The 21,033-nt window shown below is 35.3% G+C and overlaps 1 protein-coding gene across 10 annotated transcripts in view; it reads right to left on the reverse strand.

Annotated features, from left to right (window-relative positions):
• Window positions 1-21,033, reverse strand: part of LOC131436503 (liprin-beta-2) — a 74,252-nt gene that overhangs the window by 35,407 nt on the left and 17,812 nt on the right. Inside the window, exon 1 of one of the 10 annotated variants that reach the window (XM_058605242.1) lies at window positions 11,440-12,490. The exons of the other annotated variants lie outside the window; for them this stretch is intronic. Within the exon in view, the coding sequence (XP_058461225.1) occupies window positions 11,440-11,944 (505 nt within the window). The 5' untranslated portion in view covers window positions 11,945-12,490. Of the gene's footprint in view, window positions 1-11,439; window positions 12,491-21,033 lie in introns of those variants that run through there. 10 annotated transcript variants of the gene reach the window in all.

Genomic DNA, 21,033 nt, shown 5'->3' on the forward strand with positions numbered 1-21,033 from the left:
GAGCGCACGACGACCACGATTGGATTCGAAAAGCCATCAAGACACGGGACTTGCGATAACTCAATTTTCACCGAACCGTATTTTGCAACTCACTATAAGTGGCATTCTGATTTACTGAATTCTGAGCATTCTAATTCACTGCAAGTTGCTACTAAACGCATATTGTGCCTGCTATCGGCCTTCTATAGAGATTATCAGTTTTCCAAATGTCATAAAAACTATGGTAATCATGTTAATGCATCATTCGACAACAATCAGATTGAAGCAGACATACAAAGAAATGATAAGCGCTAATTATTATTTCACAAATCACTCAAAGGGCGTAATTAGCCAATTCCTTCACGTCAATCTAATTACCTCGAAGTTTGATTGAACTCATTCGGATTGCATCGTTCTGGTCTGTTGCAACGCGACACTTAGTCTCTGATTTCGTCTAAATAGACACCTGATATCGATAGAAGGTGTAATCTGGTTACACCTTTGTGCCAATCGAATGTGCAGGCATGCTGGTGAATGCTACTGAGTTTACACACATACTTGTTTTGACTACCGGTTTCAAACAAGTCGATTCCAATCGGAACACGCGATAAGATCTAGACTCTAGATAACGGCGCCCAAGTGGAAGGTTTAAATTTCCCCTCCCATGCGAACGATTGACGAGCGTCGTCGTATGTCACGGCGAACACCCCGAACGAAGAAACTTAAGCCTATTAATTGACAGTTATACTTGAAGAGTGGACAATGGGCATTAGTTGAGCAGAAAATTTCAAAACTTTTGGTTTGAGTTTGTGTTTGTTTTATATTATAATGATATTTATTAAATGTAATTATATTCAATTATTTTTTTAAAAACGGCTCTTTACTGTATAAGGTAGACATGAATATTTTTCTGGAAAAACAACACTCGCTCCCATTGTTGCCTTTCGGATTCTGATTCATCGAAATCAATCTGCTTGCGGAAGCAGATCAAAGTGTAAGTACAGCAGTGGGGTTAAACCAACAAAGCGTTCGTTTCTCTGTACGCTGTATCTCAGGGTCAAGAAGTTTGCTAATTAAATCAAGTCGTGTAGTTGAGCATAAAGTTGAACGAGAGGAAGGGTAGGTAAAGTAAAACAACACTAATCATTTCCTTATCCGATCAACTGCCTGACGCTGAGTGATAGGACATTGCTTACTAGGCAACGTAACATGCTGCCATTGATAATTAGTAGGGAGTCCTATGTTGTCCTTTAGGAAGGGAGGAAAGTTTGAATCGTAGCTTGATAAGCATCGAGTTAGCAACAGATATGGACTATTCTAGGAGCTGTTGACGAGTGAAAACAAGACAATTAACGACTCTAAGATTTTGGTGAATTATTTTAGGTTGATTGAGCAGAAAATCATGGAATATACAATAATTGTGACATATCTACACACTTAAAACAGATTCATGAGCTCGATATAATTAAATGCCGAATTAGATCGGCAACACGACATATTACTGATTCTTCAGTTGCTCTTTTCCATAATTCGTTGAAGTAATATTTTGATATCTCGGCTAAGCGCGTAGTTTTACAAAAGTTTGTCATAATACATTACTCAACTTTCCAGTAACTAACAAATATACCGAAATCAACAAATCCGTTTGCCAATATTTCGGACAGCACGATAGCTGAATTTTAGCGAAACATGTGCTATCTAATACGTGTATCGATGGAGGAGGACTCGTGAAGCTGGAAAATATATTAATTGGATGAACGAATCTAAACTTCGATATTTCGTGTAAAGACAAGTGAAAGAAAAACTATTTACTTATCATACATACTTATGTATATCTTCTTATTTCCACGTACAGGTGTTGAGGAGTACTAGAGACAAACGATTTTAGTCGTAATGTTTTCTTTTGGGTTTGCTTCTTTTGTTTTGTATGGAGATTTAAAATGAGCATTAATAAAACATCTTCTTTTCTCATCTTTAGCTTTTGTGATAATTATTTCATACAATAATAAAGCAAAATCCTCTCTACGCTCGATTACTGATGACTCGGAAATTCATGATTGAATCTTGATCGCTTTTGCCGAGTTATCATCAAAATTACTGCTGACAAATTTGGCAATAATTTACACTTACTTTTTTCGAACTTAAGCGGAATCGAAGATATGTGTAGATAATTGAAAATTTTAGCATTAGCATAAGAGACCGCTCGTGTGTTGCTACTCTGTTATTGATTAGAACGAATTGGGCTTTCAAAATGTTTTTCTGAAACAACTTGCTTGCGAATAGCACGTAGTGTCACATTGTGTAATATGCATTGATCTCTGCATGCTGATCAATACCGACGACGACCACGTCCGAATGCAGATCTACTTGGGAAGGAAGGATTGTTAGTTTAATGCATGTTGCTACTAGAAACCGATGAACCATCTGCATTTCAACATGCATCACAGGAAGAGGTTGTTTATTAGTAAATTTTCGAACAGTATTATAATGTGTTTATTGTTCTGGGTAGCCGGCTACCGAGAATACGTTGCACATTAGGACAGTCGACTGGCGGGGGGTTCGCTATCAACATATACATTAGAATCATAGTATTTTTTCAATGGGCAGCCGTAAACTACACATCTAGAAATAATCGTGTAAATTTACGTCTTCTGAGACCGACATACATGAGCGTCAAAAATAACTCAATTTTACAGTAAATATAACTTATATTTAATTCATACTGGGGTATATTTATATCATTCTTGTAAAATTCCGTCGTTTAACGGATAACGTTTTATGAATTGTGTCATATGTAGATTTTGGTGTGTAGCAAAATATCACTCGATCACCATCAATACAACGACAACGCTTTACGGGATACGAGGTAATGTCGATGTCTGCTCTATAACCAAAATATTAAAATACCATATGGATATAAATGAGTCTAAACTATATTCACATACGTCCTAGTTAAGCACGATCCCAAAATATATCTGCTGGGTTTTAAATTTCATGCGCGCGTCTTAAACTTAGCGTTTAACATAAATAAAAATAGATCCATTGATCAAATGTTCCCCGGATAATCGACGGAGTATAGTCTAGCCCGATTTTTAGTAGGGAGAAATATAATAAGACATTGTAGAAAAGAAAAATGTGAAATATCTCTAAGGAACGTTCCCCGAAAAATCGACGGATTTTGGTCCAGCCCGATTTTCAGTAAGGAGAAATACAATAATATATTGTAAATAAGAAAAATATGAAATATCTCTAAGGAACGATCTCACCAGTATCCTGTTTCTCCTATTTGCATTGCTGTAAATAACGCAAGATGACATACCACTACTGGAAAAATAAAATAAAAAAAAAACACTCGCGGATGGGTTTGCTGCAGACCAATTTTAGATTTTCAGCTCAAATCACACGATTGACTTTCACACATTTTATATGAATCTGATATGATATGCAGATGGCGCTGCCGTCGCTTTAACATTTTTTAATTTCGCGAATCAATAATCCACAGCTGCACTATTACTCAAAATAACTATTTCGACCAATTACTTTACTATAAGTTGTTTGATACACATTGAAATTATACTTTTTGGAGCACTTAGGCGCCGCATCGTACTCCCAGTGATGCCAACTCTCCCCATGTGCAAAATAATTGAAAATATGTGTAATAACTTTTCTCGAATCGATTTTCACATGCTTAGTTTTAAATGGTACAAAATTCCTGAATATTATTTTGATTTTCCTTCCGTTTTCGCAAAAAGAAAGTGATAAGTTTAAAATTGTCAATTTAAAGACCATTTGTCTATAAGTAAATTTTTTAATATGTTCTACTTTGTATACTCTTAAGGTTGATGGCTGAACTAGCTCATCTCGATAATACCGGTTCCTGATTCCGGAAGTACTAGAAACAATAATTAAAAACTCCAAAATGGAATTCATCTACTTTTCTAGGAAATCATATAGACCAATTTTCACAAAATTAGTTTCAATTGAAAATCATAAGATTCCAATTTTTTATTGAAATCTGACCACCGGTTTCAGAATTACGAGGTAGAGAGTGCTAAAAGTGTCAAACCGTCATTAGAGGTGACAAGGCAAACAACGCAAAAACTCTTCGAAACTGTGCTAGAGACTTTTTATGTGTAGGTCTTCATTCTTGATGGTCAATCGAAACGGTTATACCGGTTTCAGAAGTATCGAAAATAGTGGTCGAAAATTAAAAATCTCCAGGCCAGTTAAATCGATGTTCACAAACTTGGGCACAAATGAAAAGTCTTATGGTCTCATAATTAAGTATAATTTTGTTTAGATCCGACTTCCGGTTCCAGACCTGTAGTGTGAAAGGCAAACAACGTAGAAAATCTGTAGAACTGTGCAAAAAAAGTGAGTAGGTAATGTCACAGACATAACCGGATTGACATGAATACGAATAATATTGACTCGCAAAAATTTAAACTGTGCCGCAATAAAACGAACCGATGAACGACAAATACAGGTTAAAACTGGGATTAAATGAAAGACAAAATAATAATTAGTCCCATATCAAATATGTGACACACTACGAAAGTATAAGAAACAATAGAGATAGTTCGTTATAATAACGCATTCGCTTTCCAAAATAATACACATTTAGAGTTGTGGAAATATTCTGGGAAGAAAATTGTTCTTTGTATCTAGGACCTAGAATCGCGACTTCTACCATTTAAAACATTCCGTTAATGTTTGAATTACTGCACTTTTTCACGTCATCGCAATCAATCGTGTCCTGTACTCAATCCTGTAATTGTTTTAATAGTCTAATACGATTCAGATGATCGCTTGGTGGATGTTAGCGTCTATCAGTATCTTAAAAATGAAAACCAATCCTTGGGACCTTTTTTTTGCTCGTCCGAGTCATCTTCCCGGAGATGGGATTGAGCTTTTTTTGCTCATAGAACCAGTGATGGGGGCGGCAAATATTCTTTGCCCGGGCACAAAATTTTCTCGATACGCCACTCTCTAAACCTGAACAAATCAAAATAAGGTGCTTGAGATGCACTTGATTAGTTCCTGCCCAGTCAACTGCGCAGGCTAGAATGAATTATTATTAAGTGATAAGCCCAATTTAAAAGAATTTCCAAAATTGTCTGCATTTTTGATCTAATTGGCGGTATGATATAAATGACGGGTCCAGTATAACCAAAAACAGTTCGTATGGCCATTAACCAACATAACCTAAAATTAGAACAGTTTCGAGAACAACTTAGAAGATATTTTACGATTTTCAATGAAATTTCGGTTTGAAACTTTTCACCTTGTAATGAACCGGTAATCGAACTTAGATATTTTATGGGACTATCAGACCTGTTAATTAGAGTTTGATTTTAGGAAAACCTAATATGAGTTTATTTGTCCCTATACTATTTTGATCTGCCAGCTAGAGAATTTTATTAGCCAATTTAAAGAACTTATGAAAAAACTTGAAATTGACATTTTTACTTCAAGTACCCTATCTTCGGAACGGAAATTTCGATCTGAAGACCTCTCAGTCGAATCCAAGATGGTAAAACTCGATTGAACTATCTTCGAAAGAAGCTACTGACATTTTTTTCACCGTTTTGGTGCATATCACTCTGTCATTCTGGAGCCGAAAGTCGGATGTATAAGACCATTCATTTGAGTCCAAGTTTGTGCAGCCGTCTCTTAAAAAATTGAATGACATTTACTTTTTGGTGCCTTGTAATTCCGGAACCGGAAGTCAGATCCAAATTAAATTCAGGTTCATAAGACCTGTATGGGACCATAAAACCTTTTATTTGAATCTATGTTTGTGTACATCGAATCAGCGGTCTCCGAAAAACTTGAGTGATAATATTTGTCACACATCCATACACACTCAGATGCTTGATGAGTCCGTGGATCTGAATCGAATGGTATATGATATTCGGCCTTCCGGGCCTGGGTTGAAAAGTCGGTTTTCACAGTGATGGCATAGCAAAAAAGAACCTATCTCGATACACCAAGGAGAGTTAAGCTGTTTTTCAAAAAAATATTTTTAGAAACTGTTCAATTTGAGGTATTTTCATTTACTTAGTTATCGCTGAAAACGGTAATAATGAATGTGGAACGCATTGTAATAAGGTTCCTCCATAGTACAGCAAAACTTGGGTACACATAGTTAAACAGTTAGTGAGGTTCAGATATAATGAAAGGTCGACATAATTCACAACAGTATATTATATTGGGGTAATGTCAAAGACATCACTGGATAGACGTGAAAAAAAGCGCGATATCAACTCCAGCGAACGACAAATACAGGTAAAAATTGGGCAAAATAATAACAAGTCCAATTTTAAATATAATGACACACAACACAAGTATAGGAAACAATAGAAATTGTTATTTTGTTTCTTTTTCATTTATTAGGGACCTTTTATCTATTGTTTTTCGGGTCCTTAAATTGTTATTTACAATAACGCATATGATAAACATGTAAACTAGCATTGCTTAATGAACCAGTGGGAATAATCTGTGAAAAATATAATTATTTTAGCTATTTGTTTTAATAGTCATATGTCATAAAGATGATAGCTAGGTGGATGATAGCATCCATCAGAAACTCATACATTAAAATTCGAGGAACGCAGGGTAGTTTCCAATTTTCATATTAGATGAAAATATTACATCAGGGTGCAATTATAGTGTTGCTTAAGTGAAATTAAATTGAACCAGGTTTCGTTTTTCCTAATTTCTAAATATACATATACACCCAAACCTCCATTTACGTAATAATCAAGGGTTCGTAGATCGAATTATGACGGCAAAAAAGTTTTTTGGAATTTTTAATATAAAAACCTGTTTTAATCCACCTAGTGGTGTAATGATTCCTTTCTCATATCACTCATAACATCATAAATATTACTGTGGAATTTGCAACTGTTCTTTGAGTAGAAATAAAAAAGTTTGTTCGGACTTAATCCAACAAACTCTACAAATCCAGTTTACCCTTTAGTTTCGGAAGTAGTATCCACTACAAATTATGGAATTTGAACTTATAAGTTTGTGAAAATCGATTTTACCATCTTGAATAAAAGTGAGAGATCTTTTTTGCAGTTTTTAATCACCATTTCCAATTCTTCCGAAACCGGACTCAGATGAACGGAATAGCCGAAGTTCGTTTGCCAGCAACAAATATAATAATATAATACCTACATATTGGAACAGTTTTGAGCGTAGTTAAAACTATTCTTACTACCTCATGCTCTATTTCGATTAAACCAATTAAACGAAATCTGAAAAACAAAACGAACCTGCGTATCTGTTACTTCTGCATATGTAAGTTAAACTAAACAGCATGAATCAGCAGCATAAAACATGTAGTAGGATTATTATTATTATTATTATTATTATTTTTATTATTATTATTATTATTATTATTATTATTATTATTATTATTATTATTATTATTATTATTATTATTATTATTATTATTATTATTATTATTATTATTATTATTATTATTATTATTATTATTATTATTATTATTATTATTATTATTATTATTATTATTATTGACATCACTACACCACCAGCACGGTATTACAACACTACCGGCTGTGAAAATTTCACATTTTTTCAAATAAATTTCAAATAAATTTCAATTCATTGACATTCTTCTATTCTTTCGGTCACACTTATCACAAATTAGCTAAAATTTTTATCAATCGCAGCACCGTGTTTTACCAATATCACACACTAGTAGCAGACGAAAGAGAACAGCGTGTACGAAAGAGAACAAAGCACGCATCGTATTAGAATTTTCCCTACACAAAAATCTCAGAATTGCGGAAGCAAATAATGTCCTCATGGTAATAACCAAATCATATATATAATAGGGCTGAAAAGTCACCACTTGTGGCTGAACACCCAATTTAAATCTTAATAATTTAATTTTAACTCATATTCCAATTAATAGTTATTTAAAAAAAAAAAAAAAAAAAAAAGCACGCATCGTTCGTTTTGTGTCTTCTTCTTCCACCGTACCGATGTTGTATATAATGTCATTCTACATGGCGATTTGAAAACTTTGACACTCATCGCTCTGTAACTGGGAAAATGGGGGATCAGTAGTGCCGAATTAAGTTTTCATGCCTACAAACTAATAAGTTCTGCAAATTAAAAGAATTTATCAGACAGTTTTAGGGGATTTGCTCCTGCTTTTGACCATCATTCGTGATAAAATACTAATGAAATTGGAAATTTCCCACTTATCACACTTTAGTTACGGAACCGGAAGTCTGATGCGGATAAAATGTTCTAGCAACTTTTAGAAAACTATAAGACCTTTCATTTAAATCTTAGTTAGTGAAAATCGGTTGAGCCGTTTCAAAGAAAATTGAGTGCTAATTTTCATATATTACCATGTCACTCTGCAACCGGAAGTTGCATCCAGTTGACACTTAATAGCAGGCTATGGGATCATAAGACCTTTTATTTGAATCTTAGTTTGTGAAAATCGATTCATCCATCTCGAAAAAAAGTGAGTGCATATTTTTTCCATTTTTTTGGTGCATATCATCATATATCCCCAAATCCGGATATCGGATCGGGATGAAATTTAATACCAGGATATGGGACCGTGAGACCTTTCATTTGAACTTTAGATTGTGAAAATTGGTTCAGCCATCTCAGAGAAAAGTGAGTGCATATTTTTGTTACATACATACACACATACACACAGACATTTGACCAGTTCGTCGAGTTGAGTCGAATGGTATATGACATCGGTTAGAAAGTCGGTTTCCACAGTGATTGTATAGCCTTTGTATATGAGAAAGGGAAAAAGATTTCCTTATGTATATGTATTATTGAATATGTATACTACAATGGATAGTTATGGAACGAAAATTATCAGTATTAGCTGGAAAAGGATGTTATAAGTCGCATCAATTTCCAAGATGGCGACATCCGGTTCATCGATATTAGTTACAAACCATCAGAATATAGATATTTTCGGAACAGGTTTGATGAGTAGATGTTGGAAAATGATATTTGAGGTAGTTTCGAAACCTAAAATGGCGGCTTCCAGTTAATTACTATTCCTTGAAAATCCTTACAAGTTGTGTCGATATTATTCGAATTGCTCGATTACCTTAAAAATATGCATATTTTCGAAACAGTTTTCATGAGTATTCGCTCACAGTTTTAAAGCAGTAGTGTAATGTCGGCGGCAGATCTAAATTATACATCGTTTTCCTACATATACTCATCAAACCCGTTTCAAAAAATACCCATATTGTATGGGTTTGCAAGGTTTATCAATAAACCGGAAGTCGCCATCTTGGAATTCAGAACCACCTCAAACATCGTTTTCCGACATCTATTCATAAAGTCCGTTGCGAAAATAACCATATGGTAGTTATTTCCATGGAATATAAATGAGCCGGAAATGATTTTCATTGTATGCAAAAACCTCTTTTTAGAAATGAGGTTCGGAAAAAAGTTTACGTTATTTGGGATTTGGGTCGTAAAAAAAGATTGCGTCATTTGGGAGGTTTGGGTGTATATTTATTCTTAATACTTGGCATTCCTGTTCCGGGCTCATATAAAAACCTTTTCAAAAGATTTATCATTTACTGATCACATAATTCTCAGGAATCTCGGTTGTGATTTTCGGGCAGGATACAAGGATTTCGTGTAAATCACTTGTTACCTATAACAACCAGGTGGTTACATACCAATATTAAAAAAAGGCTGTTCACTATGATAAGTCATGTGAAAAGCTGGATCAGAAGACATCTACACAAAAGTACAACGGCGCCTACTCCACACCAATCACGAAAAACCCCAATACATTTGTGACAGCCATCAACAACAATGAAAAATCCTCAACGAAACAAATTTATACCCTTTTTAGAACAAGGTACGCCATTTACAGCTAACAACGCACCCCAATTCTTGGACAAATAAAATCAATAACGATGATTCTGCCAACAACATAGACACCGAACCAATGGACAGGAGCGTGAATAGCGAACCATTGTTCCCCCTTCATTTTCTGGATAGCAATAAAAAGATCATGGGTAGACTAGTTTTTCAATATTGTACTATTGTAATATGTAATATTAAAACACTTTATTATTGTTCCAATAAATGCTTAAGTTGAAAAACTTTGAATTTCTTGATAGTTAAATTCTATAAATCCTTCTACGGACAACTGAGCTATAAGTTCTCAAGATTATGACAGAAAATCTTCCGCAGAAATTAAATACAACACAACATAAAAACCGTCGTCGTGAGTTTTCCTTTTTGATACCCGTTGATATCAAACATCAAATTAAAACTCTAATTTTGAATTATTTGTGATTATGCCATACAACTGAAAATTTCATCATAAATTAATGATAATATTTCCGATGGCAGGTGGCAAAAACTATGTTGATTCGTTAGATGCAACAAGAGATATTCACGATCAAAAACAGATCACCCTTCCAGAGAGTAAATTTTGAAAAGGAGCCCAAGAGTAAAGTAAGACTAATTCATTTTCATTTTCATTTTGCGGCAGTTGGTGGGGCAATAAGAGCGCAAGTCAGTCCAATGCCGATAGTAGGAGAGGTAATGGCGGGCTAGTCAATGCGGACCACATGATCGCCATGGGGTAAGATAAGGTTATGGGTTGGGGTAGGAAAACCACGTTGATGTTATAGTTATGTCACGTCCTACCAAACTTCATTATCGTGTTCAGATTATAAGGTTCCACATTTTCCTTACCGGCTGAACTAGGCTATGGTGCCCAAAAGAACACTAGTGACGAAGGAGGAAACCCTCGTCATCCAAGCAACAGATTCTTTTACGGTTATCAATAGAGTATCCTCTATTGCAAGTTCGCCAGAGAATTTGTCACTTGGGCAGGAAATGTGCTTCGCTTGGTAACCAGTCAATCATTGAGTCGTGCGTCTGTATTGTATTTGTATTTTGTCATTCTACCAACTGCTTCTGTGTCTTAAACGTCCTCATCGATAAAACTTTGAAAATTTTCGCATTGTATCCGCTTCGGTCTCGGCCCTGCTTTCCTTATAGTCTTTTATGTCTGAAGCGGTATAAATGATTATTACTTTAATGTTCCTAAATCAATATAGATATGTTTGGTCTACTAACACTATCCATTCCAATCTAATCTGATTGTTTCTATCTTTGTCGATGTTACGTTACGTTTCCATTCCCCCCATTACATTGCTTTTTCGACTATGCCATTGCTTTTTCGACTATTTTGAACTTCAAAACTACAAATCGAGATTTATAATACCAGTAGAACTAGTTAACTACCTATTTACTTACTTAATTTTATATTCGTGACTTTGAATTATATTCATTCGTTACGTATACTACCTACAAAGCGTTCCCCTTCGATCCCAGTCAACGTGCTTGAAATGGGGTAATCAACGAGCGTCATCTTCTTTCAATCTATACAAAAAAAAACATAAAATTCACCTGCTTTACGCCTGCGATATTTGGTTCGTCTTCGACGGCGCTGCTGTAGTCGCTGATGATCGGGTGATGTAGACAGTGATCTCAACCGGAAGGGCGATTTGTCCCTGTAGGCGGATGATCGTTCCTCGTACTCACCGTCATCCTCCAAACAGAGAAACGCTTCGTCCACCGAGCAGCAGCTAGTGGACACAGAGCTTCCACTCTTGACACTCCATGAGCTCTCATGAACCGTATTCGAGTTGCTACTGTCGATTGATCGCAGTTCTTCCCGGGAAGCTTCGGGTTCGAAATCAAAATCTTGCATTTGGGAGAAATGAAACTCGGGTGGGACGGGCTCGAGTTGTACGTCTTCAACTTCCCTGTTAGGTACCGGCGGTAATGGAATATCTAAGAAATCTAAATCATCGTTACTGCTACTACGACTGCTTCGTTCCTTGATAGTGCTCAACCGGTTGAACTCACAACGCACTGGTGCACGGTAGTGAACATCGTTAGCGGCATTCATTTTGAACCATATATATTTAACTTGGCCCTAAACAGACTTTGCTATGACGATGAAACTGCAAATTTACAGATAGACACACAGTACGAATCGCGTTCTGTGGCAACTTTTCTTTCGAAATGATTTTCTCTGCGCGTACGAGCGCACATGTGAAGTAAGAAAATAACAATTGAAAAAGACACAAATTCTTCCAACATCCAATATTTTCAACACTGACTTTATTTATATGCACTGTAAATAGATCTCCGCCAACTTTGATCTACAGACCGTGAAGATATACGAGTACCGCAAACGAATCACTTTTGGGAGCGTAGTAAGTAGCTGAACTTTAGATGTCGAAACTGAGACCAAACAAACACTATAAAACTGCGTCACAACAGCCTTCCAAACAGTCGAGTGAAAGTTGCGGCGACCCCGTGGCGTACGGTCGCGATATAAATATTTTTGCAATTGCTCAACGAAGGAAAAATCCGATCACGGATCTCACGTTGTCCGCGCAACTGATGGCGGCGGCGCCGTTAGTTCGAACTTCAAGCTCAAGTCGCGTTCTGCCGTGTCCCGTTGGCTCTGTCAGTATTGGAGACATAAGGCTTGACGGTTGAGCACAGCGCAGTTTTACTCTCTCTTTTTCTCGATTGGATTGCTCAGCAGGCCCTGCTTTAGCTCACTGTCCGTACGTCGTTCGATGACTCGCATGCTTGCCTCTCTTAGTGGAAGAACGAGGGAGGCGGTCGGTTGGAGGAGTAAATCAAATACATCACAGGTCATGTGGCGGTACCACAGATATGTGAGATCAGAACGATTGACGTATTAACATGGTTAGTTTATGGAACTATATTGTTTTTTAAAGGCAAATGTTAAAAATTATAATGAAATCCAACGAATTATTCTGACAAAATCGAAACTCCTCGAAATGAATAAGGGTATTTTTTATGTGTAAAATCAGAGAATGTAATTTCAATGAGTTATCGTTCTTTTACGTTTGATTGGATCATACTAAATAAGTACAACAAATACACGGCCGAAAGCATACGCACAATCCATGCATTTGTGTATATGATCATCATTCGATCGTGTTTAATACAATGGGATTTTGTTGTATTGTCATGGGGTATTTTTGTGCGATCAAAAGATCCAATCATCTTTTTTATTAGAAAATTTTCGCAGTGTTGGTTACATGAGCTTGAGTTCGTGTTTGTGAGTTGAAAGTTGAATAAGTTATGGTAGTATCTAAATTTCTATTACTTGATTGCTCCATCTTATTCTAAATCGCAATAACAAAACATCGTTCCCAATTGTTCAATCAACTATCAAACAGCCACGTAACACCAATGCCGTCAAGGAAAACGCACAGCATTTCAAGTTGGCTCTACCTACGTTTAATGCAAAAAAACATGAAGACTATGCTCGAAACAGAAATGTGACTAAAACCAAAAATAAACATGAGAGGTCGGAAAATATTGAAACTCTCAAGGAATAAGTAATCGCACATTTGATATGTTCATGAATAAAGTTGGTTTATTCAGCCTCGTCTTCTACGCTGAATGCTCAAACCTTGGACTTAACGTTAACCATCCAATCCTGTAGAAAACCCTTGTTGTTTCAGAAGGAATTTTTCTATTGGACGAACTCCATCACCGGTTTCGCGTAATGACATATTCCAGATCCGGCAAATAGCAAGTATCACCTTCGTGGGACCGTAAAAAGGGTAGCATATGCATCTAGAGGCATTGTTCTTTATGTATTTGGCCATTGATGCTACCGGTCGTAACGTACGGCTTGCTGAGTTCACTGCACTCACAGATCACCTCAGCAAATTTCTCGGTTTTCTTGTGAAACTTCTTCAAAATATCCAGGTGGGACATTTCGATGAAAAATTCTAGGTACATAGGTAGGAAAGATATGTTGGAGGCATGAATTCCGACTAATTCAATGTCAAGTATTTCATTTTTGAAAATTAAAAAATAAATAGAATGTCTTGCACTGAAATAACCTGTTTTAATCCACCTAATTGTGCAACAAAGCCTTTCTCATATTACTTATATGATTTTACTTGTTTGGATATCAACGTGTATAGCCAGGTAAACGAAAAAAATGGGGGGGGGGCGGACTTTTTTAGAGGGCCCGGAAATTTAAGCGTTTCTTATTGTTCATAATCAATTGGTTCCAACATTCAAAGTTTGAGAAAAGCGGTTCAGCCATCTCTGAAAAAGTGAAACTAGTTTATTTCTGGACCTTTATCCACTGTTTTCGGTCCTTTCGAAACTGGTATAGCTGAAGTCACAGTGTTTGGCCACTATGTTAAATAGTCCACAAATTAAACTAAATTTAGCAAAACTTGATTTCAGTTTTTCAGCATCGTCACTCTAAATGTACAATTGAAGAATTATGGGACATGCTCAAATGATTTTGTTTAGTTTTCCAGCGTCAGAGACAAGTCTTGGGATTACATTCCTTTTGTGGAATTTGGCCTAACGGATACAAAAACACTATTTTTGCGAATTTTTTATCTATTGTTCCAAAAATTAACTGCATTACAAAAAGCATCATTCGAACAAAATTTTACAATTTTTTTTGTGGAAAAATGAAGAGAAATAAGCCGGTGAAGTAGTATTTTTGAGGACGCTTCTTAGAAATCATGATTAGTGGTGTCCACTGTATGAGATACAGTGGACACCACTAATCATGATTTCATTTATCAGATGTCTACAAATCAAAGCAGCATATTTGTAGTAGATGTTTTTCTAGACCGTATACGTTTTTGTTTGATTTTTTTTATTTTCGGTGATCGTTTTATGTCAAAACTTAGATATTTCACGAAAAAATCCGCCATTTCGTAGCTGTAAAACCTCCACAAAGATGCGAAAAAACGAAATGAAAAGTTACAGAGTAGTATGCAAGACAAGCTCGAGCATAATTCCATAAAAAATGAATCAATTCTAAGGTCGATTCCAATTACTTCCCAATTCTATTATTTTCATTTAGTCATTGTTATAAATAAACTATTTGATGTAGGATTATCTTCATTCTACACGACCACGTTGACAAATCAATCCATATTTAAGCGTACAATATTGAAGTAATACTTTTTAAAATTAGGTCCGAAAAATCTATCACCGATAGTTCTAAATTGGCCTGCTAGTTAGCGGAAGTTAGAAATCTGCAGCTAATTGGTATTCAATATACTCAAGCGAACACAGTGGGTAGAAGACGGAAAATGGCATCTACACACCGTATGCAGAAGCGCCATCCAGCGAGCCAACTTTTAGTTTTGTCATCCGCTCGTTCCACAGTCAAACTACTTACCTCGCTCACAGTCAAGCGTTTACTGAGCTAAGTATGTGTCGGTGCATATATTCATAGATTCCTTTGGTGCGACAATTCGTTCTGTTCAGAACATCATTATGACAAGCTGTGTGGCTCGTGAAAACATAGGTCAATTCAAACCGATTTATCAATGGTACACTATTGAAATACTTAAATGACGTATGAGGCAACGTTTGAGTAGAATATTTCCGAATCGATTTGTTGTTGAACTATATAGATCCATCAACAAATGACTGAGTTATAAGCAATCAAAACGGTGACAGAAAAAGGTTACGCAGCTAATTTTTATTTTTTAAATTGAAACCTCCATTGGTTCGGCGTCGTAAATGTTAGGTGAATAATCGTTGTGGGGGTTTTCTGTCTTGTTACTGTTATTTGTTCAGGTGCTGGATTTGTTATTAACTGGAATAGGTGTACCTGGCTGAATATTGATTGTGAATAATGGTTACGTTCATGAAAAAGTATTAACACTCCGAATATCAGGGGGAACGCTTATTTTGACTGACTACATTTTGGCCATTTTTCGACACATTTTAACACTTTTTTCACCATTAGAAAGATAATTAATTTGGAATAAAATCCATTTGAAATGATGGAAAACAGAATGTTCTACTCAAATGGATTATAAAAAGCTCCAAATAAAGTCTGTTGAAAAAAGTGGGAACGCTTACTTTGGCTGGTCATATCTCACCTGTTAGAAGTCCGACTTTGATTTTTTTTACCATTAGGCAGATACGTCTATCGCAACATGAATGGAACAGAAAATGGTTCAATTACACTTTGTTAATGAAAGTTATGATTGAAAACGAAACCAAAAGTTCAAGCATAAAATATAGAAAACTTTGTATTATCGACATATCTTTAAATTCAAATTCGATATTTTCACAGAAATTTAAGAATATTAACATATTTCTAAGAATGTTAAATACAACTGTGCATTTTGGTATACCAATCAATTGAATCTGATACCTGCTATAATGTACGGGAGAAAATAGTTTCAAATTCACTAAACAGAATCCAAAAAATTGGTATTTAACCGAAATTTAAAAAAAAATTAACGTGTTTGACACTTAGCATGAAATTCAAATCTAACATCCAGGCATTGTTGACGACCAATCAATTAAATATTGCTTCAATTAAAATTTGTTACAGGAAATTCTTTTTTTTTCCTTATGGGCTACTCTGGCCGAGGGGGGAATTAAAATTTGTTACAGGAAATTCTATCATATTAACTAAAAATTTTCACGAAATTTTATATTTTTACAGGAATTTTCAAATGTTAGAGTAATTTAGGACTTAGCTTAGCACGCATCCAAGAATGTTTGTGTACCAATCGATTAAATTTACTTTCAACTAAAATTTTAAAAGATGAAATAATGGATATATTTTACGTTCACCAAAAATCTCAAAAAATCGATATTTTTACAGAAGTTTCAAAATTTTGGAAGTTGTTGGCACTTACGTAAATTACAAAATGTTTTTTGAGAAAAATAATCTTATATTTCCTTCATAATCTCAAAAAATCTTCGTAGATCGTCCTCCATTTGATCGATCCACCTTGCTCGCTGTGCTCCTCTTCTTCTTGTCCCAGTAGATTAGATTCAAGAACCATTTCACTGGGCTGTCGTCCGACAACCTTATGACATGCTCAACCCATCGTAGACGTCCGATTTTAGCTGTCCGGGTGGTTCTCCTAGCAGCTGTTGCAATTCGTGATTCATACGCTGCCTCCACGTTCCATCTTACATCTGCACACCACCATAGATGGTCCGGAGCACCTTTTTTCGAAAACATAGTCCAGGTCACAGAGAACATGATACACGAACTCGTCAACAACCTCGATATCGTCGTCGTCTAACAATATTCGTTGTGGGAGGCGTAGTGTTTCTTCTCTAGAGCATCTTCCTTTTATGTACATTGTTTTTGACGCATTTATAACAAGTCCGATACGCCTAGCTTCAGCTTTCAGTCCGATGATGCAAACATCATCTTCTCAAGGTTACGTGTCACAATATCAACATCGTTAACGACTGTCTGTATCGTTCTTCGTTCGCCCTCGTGCGGTCTTGCAGTATCATCGCCCTTGTTGAATTCTTCTCTTCGACCAACTGCTGATATTCTCCGTCGAACCAGTCATTTCCTCGATTCAATATCCTCCTACCTAGTATGATTGCAGCAGTGCTACATATGGCAGGTATTCCTCGGCAGTACGAATGCTACGTAGCTGGTCGAGATTGAGTCCTGGCGTTCCTGTGTGACGAGTGAGGTGCATCGTCGATAGTTTTGAGCACATAGAAACCGCGAAAAGATAGTGGTCCGAATCAGTGTTTTCACTGCGTTAAGTGCGAACATTGATGACGTCGGAGAAGAATCGCTCGTCGATGAGAACGTGATTGATTTGATTTTTCGTATGTCATGTTAGTTGAAGGCCGTACCGTCTTCGATTATACCGGTTCTCGGGTTCCGGTGCTGGAAATACATATAATAACGAACCCACACCCACCCGTTTTCTTGAGGATGACCTACTGTTTCATTGTATATGTTATACTAGTTAATGCACTAACAATCCCATGATTTCTTTCAAAAATCGAAGAGAAACATTGTTAATAGAATACCACAATATTAAATATGAGAAAGGCATCATTATAATACTACGTGGTTTGAATACATAGAATTATTGTTTTCTACAAATTTTAACGGATTTAAAAGTTAATCTATTGGTAAATAAAATATCATAGATATTTGTTTTTATCATTTTCCACTAAGTCTTGAAAAATATAATTAATTCTAAAATTTCCTTAAAAATGGAGATTTTTTTAGATATTGAAGTAAATATAAGATTGTTTTACTAATAAAAATTCACATGTTGCTAAGTTCGCTGTGTTGGTAATCAAATTTCCTCAGACGTGCACTTACGTGAAATCCATATAGGTGCCTACAACTTCTTGAATTTTTAAATTTCTGTGAAAATATCGATTTTTTTGAGATTTTTGGTGAAGATAAAATATATCCATTATTTTATCTCTGAAAATTTTAGCTGAAAGTAAATTTAATCGGTTGGTACACAAACATTCTTGGATGCGTGCTATGTTAAGTCCTATATTACTCTAAGATTTGAAAGTTCCTGTAAAAATATAAAATTTCTAGGGTTTTTTTTTGTAAATATGAAATTATAGCTGGTATCAAATTCAATCGATTGATATACAAAAAAGCTAAGCTGTATTTAACATTCTTGGAAATATTCTAATATTCTAAAATTTCTGTTGAAATATCGAATTTTTTGAGATATTTTCAGTATATTTGAAATTGGTTTCTTCTAAAACATGTAGCTGGTATCAAATGCAATCTATTGGTATGTAAAATGCATATGTCGTCGCTTTGAATTTAAAGATATATCGAAAATACGAAGTTTTCGATATTTTATGCTTGGACTTTTGGTTACGTTTTCAATCTGTTCCATTTATGTTGCGATAGACGTATCTGCCTAAGTCAAAGTCTGACTTCTAACAGGTGAGATATGACCATCCAAAGTAAGCGTTCCCACTTTTTTTAACAAACTACCATTTTATAATAACTTTGAGTAAAATATTTTGTTTTCAATGTTTTCAAATGAATTTCATTCCGAATGAAATTATCTTCCTAATGATAAAAAAAAATTTGAAATCGGTCGAAAAATGGCCAATATATAGTCAGTCAAAATAAGCGTTCCCACTTTTCATGGCACCCTTGGTAGTCAGCGTAACTTTTTACCCCCTTGGTATTCGGAGTTTTAATGGATTTCTCTTTCTCACAATGCTTATCGTAGGCGACAAACGATTTACACGGCATTCTTGTGTACCGACCGAAAATCACATAAGATGGTTTAAGCTTCTTTAAGCGCATGCGTAACAAATATACGCCATTGAGATCAACAGACAAAAATTCATCCACACTTCTTTTTTAATAAAAAGAATTTGTCCATACTGAAACATAGTTTTTTGAATATATTCATTATAAGTGACTGAGAACATGTCATGCACAAGCGCTTTCTAAACACAATTCTTTATATACACTGGTATGCTCGACTAGTTCTCATGTTCTACATCGTGGATTTTTGTTGTCTTAAGTAAGTTCCAATGCGTTACACTCTTTATAGAGTTCAATGTAGATAACACTGTTTGATTAATTTAGTAGAAATCAATGTACCTGTTTTAAATGAGGAGCCATTACCATCTAGAAAACATCAGTCAATAACAACGGTATAATAAATAATAAATAAGATAAACGACAAATTTATAGATGATTTTTATACCTTCTAATATTCTGTCTCAAATACAACAAATTATCAAAGTCTGCTCCATGACCTACAATTCTGAATGGTTCAAATACGCATCATACGTGACCGAATATATGCAGATAGACGAACCAACAACTGAGTAAATGTTGTCGAGATTTTTCGTTTCAATGTCATGTCATGCAAAGCTTCATCGTACATGTTTGTGTGGAAGTTAATTCTCTCAGCTGCACGGAATCGATGTTGTAAATCTTGAGTGAAAAAAAGTCGCCCACGTGATTTTCTATCTCTACTTACTGTTTATAAATTAAGAGTGTTCTCAAATCAACTACAACGAAGTAATTATTTCATATTTCCGCTCTTATTTTTTACTGATGCAAAATTTCAGCTTATGCAATTCATTCGACTCAAATGAAAAACGGTTTCTCTTTAACTGATATCTTCCACACACTAATAATTTTTATTACAGTATGTATTGGGAAGACCTATGTTATGATTTCAATACTCGATTGTAAGCCGAATAATCAATAAACGAGTACTTTGACGGTAAAGAATGGAGTATAATAAACTCAGCATATCGAACCAGAATTCTAACGAAACTGTATTTCTTTCCTTGGTGAATTTTAGATTTTTTCATCAACTATTAACGAGAACAGATTCGTATAGGAATTCGTGAAGAAAATTATTTTCTGTTATAAACTTGTTATCGCTTACTAATCGGGGAGTCACCCACCAGTATTTTGAAACGGCATTTCAATGTTTTAAATCAAACGATGACGAAAATCAACAAATCAATTCTCTGCCAGATGCCATCGCCCTGCCAAAACATTTCGTTACGGGCATACATAAACATTGAAAAGTATTAGTTTTTTTTTTCATTTTCGGTGGATTTTTTTATGCACAGCCGGAATGGAACACTGCAAAATATGCTGCATTGTGCGTGACCTTTTCTTAATTATCATTCTGGTTCTGCGTGGCGATGAAAAATCGTTAATTGGTTTTCTCCTTCTGCAATTAGGACACCAGCTTCCGGTAATTTTGGTCGTGGTCGAATTAAAACTCAAGAAAATTGAAGTTTAGGTTCGTGAGCTAAAATTCAGATAATTCAAAATCATTCTGCTTATAATAGGGAGACGGAGAAAAATGCAGAAAAATCCAGATTGTGTCTGTGCAACTTAATGACAACGATGAAAAGTAGAAAAATCGATATAATGTGGGTTATGTATTTTCATTATCTAAGTTGGATTCAACAGCTGTGCATATACTGCTCGAAGAAAAAAAGAGATCATTTTATTGTTCATTTCTAGAATCATTTCATTCTAAAATTTTCGAACTGATTAAATTATGTTTTCAACAAGAACTATATCTCTGGCATAATGGAACAGTATGATTATCTACGAGAGATGCAATATGTTGACGACGTGCAGTAGTCAGTTCGCCCACTAGCGTTATTTTTTTCACTCCAATTTGCCAACAATCTTTTTTGTCTTTT

This window comes from Malaya genurostris, chromosome 3 (assembly GCF_030247185.1).
Source record: "Malaya genurostris strain Urasoe2022 chromosome 3, Malgen_1.1, whole genome shotgun sequence".
Lineage (NCBI taxonomy): Eukaryota > Metazoa > Arthropoda > Insecta > Diptera > Culicidae > Malaya > Malaya genurostris.